Raw genomic sequence first — 6,246 nt, 5'->3', positions numbered from 1 at the left:
GGGGGGGGGAATAAATCTTAGGGGACCTTTCTTGAGTTTTACCTCTTCAGCTTTCTGAAAATCTTTCAGCCTCAAGAAAATCTTCTTCCTGTTTGTTGTGTAGGGGTCACAAGACAAGAAATGGTTGGGTACTATTGCCAAAAATTATGCTCAATAAAATGACAAACATAACATCATCCCCACAAATATTTGGCGTTTTTATTCTTGAAAAATCAGAACTGTTAGTTAATATTTCACCGTGCTTCATATTCTGTTAAAGTTTTAAATGTTTTCTTTTTAACTTTCGATATCAAATCTAATTATTGTTATCAGATTTTAAATGTTGCGTTTTTTTTATCAACTTGATTGAACAACTTGTTTGTGCTTTTAGGTATGCCAAGCTCCAAAACGTCCCCGCAGCCACAGCCCACAGAGTCTCCCAGGACGACAGCACAGAGCTGAGAAAGTGAGTCTGCTGCAGCCAACATTCATCACTGAGTTCCTTCACAGCACCGAGCCCCGTCCCACTCATCTCCGGGTTAAAGGGATATCCGCAGAGTTTGAAGCTCTGGCTGATTATTTTCCTTTGAGAGACTGTTTCTGTGACTGTTTGATACAACACAGTTCCTCAACTGATAATGATACAATAAATCACAGACAATAAAATACTTAAGCTTTTACAGCCTTTCGGAGCTTCAGTTGTACTAAAACCACCAAAAGATTAAAAAGCATTATTAGCATCGCTTGTTGAAACCACAGGACTTATGTCTTGCTGTCATTTGAGCAGTATTAGCATATCTCTCTGAAGCCAAGCGTTATATGTAGCTGTTACAACATATACGACATAACAAGTTTAAAACTCAACATTTCACATTTCTCTGACAGTGTTTTGAAAAATTATGCTTTTTTATGAGACAAAGAAGTGCAAAAAACTCTTTAGTGTAATGCTAAAGCTCTGTATTCAAAACTTTACTAAAGTAAAAGTACAGAAGTATTAACATCAAAACAATAAAAGTACTCCTTATGCAGAATGGCCCATTTCAAAAAAAAATATAACACATTATTGCACTAGATTTATTGATGCACTTTAGTGTTTCCGCTGGTAAAGGTAGAGCTCATATTAATTACATAGAGACTGGTACTAAATATTTAAAAATACATCATTATGTATTAGTTGATTGATACTTTGCATTATCTACAAAGAAAGTAAAGTTGCCAAATAAATGTATTGGAGTAGTATAATATAAAGTGGCATTTATCTCAAAATATTACTTAAGTACAGTACTTATGTTTCATTCAGCACTGATTTTTGAAAACAGCCTATGTTAGACTGTCTCATTATTAATTTAATATGTGTTAATGAAAACTAAATTGTTGCTTGTTAGCAGGACACTTACAACTGTTAGTATTTGAGTGTAAATGTCAATAATAACTCAGAAATGGCTTGTTGGCATTGCTGACGCCTTTTCATTTTCTTTATTGTATACTTTCATGTTATTGCGTGTGTGTTGCAGCACTGTTTCGTCCATCCTGGGCGCGTGGCTGGACCAGTACTCGGAGGACTTCTGGACCCCACCGAACTACGACTGTCTGCACCAGCTCATGTCCTACCTCCACCGCCACTTCCCCGGCTCTGACCTGGAGCGCCGCGCCCGCAACCTGCTGGCCCACTTTCACCGCCGACAGCAGTGTGAGCCTGATCCTGATGGTATGAAGGCAGGACAGGAGAGGGACAACAGCAGGGCAGGGACTGCAGAAAAAGGGGGTCAGAGAAAAATGCTAGATTTGTTTTGTCTTTTGCAAGTGCGAACAGTTTGTCCCCATGTACACCTACACATTTCACACAGCCGTTGATACAATGTCCGTTCCCATGATGTAGTACTTGTCGTTCTAAAGAACAGTCTGGTTGTACGAGTGATAAGGACCCGTTAGCAGTCGCTGTCAGCGCACATGACATTGAGCACTAAGATTTCCAAATTTAAAACAAACATGAAGGCCAAAGAAAGGATGAGAAACAGAAGAAGTGCGTTTACGTTAAGCTCAGGTTGAGGCAGTGTTGTAAACAATGTTTTTTTTTTTTTTTAAATCTCTTCAGGGGAACACATCGGCTGCCCTTTTGCTACGCAGGAAGAGAGTGGCTTTGAGGACGAGCTTCCTGCTTTCAGTTTCCTGTCGTTTGACCCCATCATGGTGGCAGAGCAGTTCACGCTCATGGACGCGGTGAGGATGTTTCCCCTTCCCTTATCAACAGATTTGGTTTCTTTCAACCTCTGTTTACTTCCACATTTCTTCATCTCTAGAGTTCCCCAGACAGTCTGGGATTCAGATCAGTAAAAAGTTTTCAGGTTCTGCAACTAGTTTAGTAATAATTATTTGTATTATTGATTAATCTAACAGGTATATCTTTGATTAATCAGTAAATCGATTTAGTCCATGAAATGTCAGAAAATAGCTAAGAAACACCCATAATTTCAACTTCAGATGTCTTTTTTTACCAACTGACTGTCTTAAACACAGAGATATTCAGTTTACACATATATTCAGGAAAGTTACTTTTTCATGATATAGCTGTGACTGTTAAAACGTCTCTTCTTGTGCATTTAAAGGAGCTATAGTGTTCATCATTATCCGGTCATCTATTCTTTTAGAGTCAGCGGCCAAGCAGCATTTTAAAAAGTCAAATTCATGTTCCTTGAATCCACAAAGGAGAGGATTACTGGGAGACAGAGTGAAATAAAATTGTTCAGAATCGATGCAACAGAGACAAATACACAATATCTTGAGTCAAGCTGCCAAACATCGTGGATGATTCTTCATCTCCCATAAAGCAACCAATAGCTTCTTTTTGTGAGCCCCCCTAAATCCACATCTTTTAAAATCCTCTCCAGTGCCCCCAAATCTTCTCCATAGCCACAGAAAACATTATACATCTTCTTCTCAAACAACTGTTTTTACATTCTAATTAATACTCTTAATCAAAGTAAACTGGCATTTCTGTGTGTAATTTTTAAAAAACCCTCTGCTTGAAACCACAATGCAAAATTACAAATTTGGTCATTAAAGTATTGTATTTAAAACCGTGTATTCACATTTCTCTGTCCAGGATCTGTTTAAGAAGGTGGTGCCGTACCACTGCCTGGGGGGGATCTGGTCTCAGCGGGACAAGAAGGGGAAGGAGCACCTGGCTCCAACCATCAGAGCCACTGTGGCCCAGTTCAACTCCGTCACCAACTGTGTCATCACCACCTGCCTGAGCAACCCCGCGCTGAAGCCCAACCAGAGAGCCAGGCTGCTGGAGAGGTGGATAGACGTGGCTCGGGTGAGTTTAAATGAAAGACATGATTTTAAAGGAATGGTTTGGATCAGGGGTCTTCCACATTTTTAAGGCTAAGGACCCCTGAGCTGAAAGAGAGACGGAGCAGGGACCCCCTACTGTTATTGTATAAAATTAAGTTGCAAATTAAACTGGGCCTACAATAACGTGTAGGGCAGCCTAAAGCCTTTTTATGGTGCATACAATAGTAAGGTATTAAAATATATACAACACATCATACAAATTCATATATTTTAATGTTAAACATACAGTACATGTAGCACAGTGAATCCTTAAGTGCTTTTAGCGATGTCACACATTTTTAGTCACATACAGCAAACATCTCCTCACTATCTGCTAGCTGCTTGTCCCCTGAACACACTATAACCAAAATGCGGTCTCTGTAAACAGCCCAGCGTCTACAAAAAAAAAAAAACTGCCCACCTGCACCACAAAACATAACAGTGTTCCAGCCTATAACAGACAAGACGGATATGGGGGTGGGGGTTGGGGCATTGGCATTTATCTAACTTGGCAACGTTTCACCTTGAATGAAGTATAAGTAAGAAGAGGAGGGAGGGGCGAGCTAGCCTCCGTTTTGTTTGACAATTCTGCAAATGTCAACAAGAAGTGACATCACCCAACATCGCTTAGAGCACCTTTAAGTCTAATTGTGGATGGCTACCTTACCGACAGGCCAGTAAAGCCTGTCATCAATGTTGTGTAAATAAAATAACATCACAAAATAAGTGATATCTCTTTGTTATTAATACTGTGTGTTGGGCCCATGTTTATGTATATTTTAGGACTTATATTACGTTTTGGAATTTAAAAAATATATATATATTTTTAAACAATAACTTAACTTGCAGTAACCCTGCAGTAACTCTGAGGACCCCCTAAGGGTCCCGGACCCCCTGTTGAAGATCCCTGTTTTAGATCTTTTAAGTTCTCTGGTAGCTATGCAGACAAAAAGAAACTGGAGAAAATTACTTAAAAATGTCAAGTTGAAGCACAGTTTGTTGAATCGGTTTCTAATTGGATGATTGTTTGCGTTGCGTTCAGGAGTGTCGGATCCTGAAGAACTTCTCCTCGTTGCGAGCCATCCTCTCCGCCCTGCAGTGCAACGCCATCCATCGCCTGAAGAGGACCTGGGAAGAAGTGTCAAGGTTGATTTCCCGTCTTATTGCAGTTGCATATGCACAAATAAAATTACTTTTAAGGCCGAGGGGGCTATCGGGTGTGTTTTTTTTTTTTTTCCTTTTCGTGCGCTGACCTCGACGTCTGTTCACAGGGAGAGTTTCCGCACCTTCCGTGAGCTGTCCGAGATCTTCTCAGACGACAACAACTACTCCCTCAGCCGAGAGCTGCTGGTGAAGGTGGGTCGCAGCTTCTCAACTGCACACACACAAACAAGCAGCACATATGTATGTCTACTTTAATATTGTCTTTAAATATAAAACAAATGTATCAAACATATGTTGTAGCTCGTCAAAACAGCATAACGTGGTTGGTCATCATATTCACACTACACGTTATTTTCTTTTAAAGCATTGATACTGATCCCCACATGACTTTATTTATATTGACGTATGTGTTTTTAAATATCATAATTGGAGCTGAAGCGATTCATTTTTAAGCAAAAATTCAAAAGGTGGTGGTCTTGACTCTCTCTAGTCGTACTAAACTCAATATCTTTAAGGTTTTACTGTTGAATAGAAAAATAAAGCATAAACCAATGGGAAACTGAGGTACATTTTCACATTTTTATGACATTTAAAAGCAAAACGATTACTCAATTAATTGAAACAAAATAATCTGCAGTTTTATCCATAATGAAAATATTCAAATAATTTGTCTTTGTCAGTATCACCCAGTGCTAATTGCCAACAGTTTCTCATTTTCCAGAACATTTATTACATAGTCACAAATATTGTGATAGTAGATGCTATCCTTATTGCTTGTTTGTCTGATGTTCTTTGCCAGAGTGACTTAAAATCTGTAAACAGAACACTCATAGGCATAGTTTCACTAATATTGCCAGAAACCTGCAGCAACAAGTTCAATGATCAGAGTGGTGATTAGACTGGATTAGGATTAGACTGCCTGGCCTTACAGTAGAAATAAGGTAATATGAATGTGATTGCATGATGAGATGAGTTGCAGAAATAAAATAACAACACATAGACAGAGAGAAGTAAAAAGTGTTTACCTCTAATCAGACCTACTGTACCAATCAATCTGTGTGAGTTACATAAGGTGTTTGCATGGCATCTGAACAGAGAGCAGCAGGATGCATGGCTTGTTGACCCGTCCCATCAGTGGACTTCCTCATGTCTGTTTCATAACAGCTGCAGAGGAACATTAGCGACAGAAACATCCTGCAGGGGAGGAACACCTTGTATCATGTTCTTTTGGATCACAGTATCCACACATATTACTCATGATGTCCTCGGTGGGCTCCGTGCAGCTGACGGATTGCTGTCATCGTTAATCTGATTTATGGAGCTTAATTGAGAGAGGCGTTGACACCTTCTCATACTGACGCACACGATGCGAGGACAGCAGGAGCTGAGGAACGGGACAGAAAATGAAACCGTAAATCTACACGTTCCATACCATGCTGTAGTCATAATAAATCCAACTTTAACACCAACAAAACATCACAAAAGATTAGTGTGATAAAGATTTTTAGGTAGAAATGTTAAAGCTTCCATGACATGGTGTTCTTTGGATGCTTTTATATAGACCTTAGTGGTCCCCTAAGACTATATCTGAAGTCTCTTACCCGAAATTAAGCCTTGGTGCAGAATTACAGCCACTAGAGTCAGTCCCTCAATGAGCTTTCCTTAGGATGTGCCATTTCTGAGTCTGTAGCTATTGAGGAGGACAGAGCCATGATGTCTCTCTCTCATGGGTGGGCCAAATTCTCTGGGCGGGCAAAGCAAAGAAAG

The 6,246-nt window shown here is 39.7% G+C and overlaps 1 protein-coding gene across 8 annotated transcripts in view; it reads left to right on the top strand.

Moving 5' to 3' along the window:
- LOC116689159 (ral guanine nucleotide dissociation stimulator) overlaps window positions 1-6,246 on the top strand; it is a 65,908-nt gene that overhangs the window by 45,221 nt on the left and 14,441 nt on the right. For 6 of the 8 annotated variants that reach the window (XM_032515572.1, XM_032515570.1, XM_032515569.1 and 3 more), the window contains exons 3-8: window positions 371-445; window positions 1,494-1,744; window positions 2,075-2,199; window positions 3,083-3,298; window positions 4,358-4,461; window positions 4,587-4,671. In XM_032515572.1, the coding sequence (XP_032371463.1) occupies window positions 371-445; window positions 1,494-1,744; window positions 2,075-2,199; window positions 3,083-3,298; window positions 4,358-4,461; window positions 4,587-4,671 (856 nt within the window). The remainder of the gene's footprint in view (window positions 1-370; window positions 446-1,493; window positions 1,745-2,074; window positions 2,200-3,082; window positions 3,299-4,357; window positions 4,462-4,586; window positions 4,672-6,246) is intronic. The other 2 variants (XM_032515573.1, XM_032515568.1) reach the window with 1 other exon arrangement.

Source organism: Etheostoma spectabile, chromosome 5, assembly GCF_008692095.1.
Source record: "Etheostoma spectabile isolate EspeVRDwgs_2016 chromosome 5, UIUC_Espe_1.0, whole genome shotgun sequence".
Lineage (NCBI taxonomy): Eukaryota > Metazoa > Chordata > Actinopteri > Perciformes > Percidae > Etheostoma > Etheostoma spectabile.
This window is presented reverse-complemented; position numbering and strand designations above follow the sequence as displayed.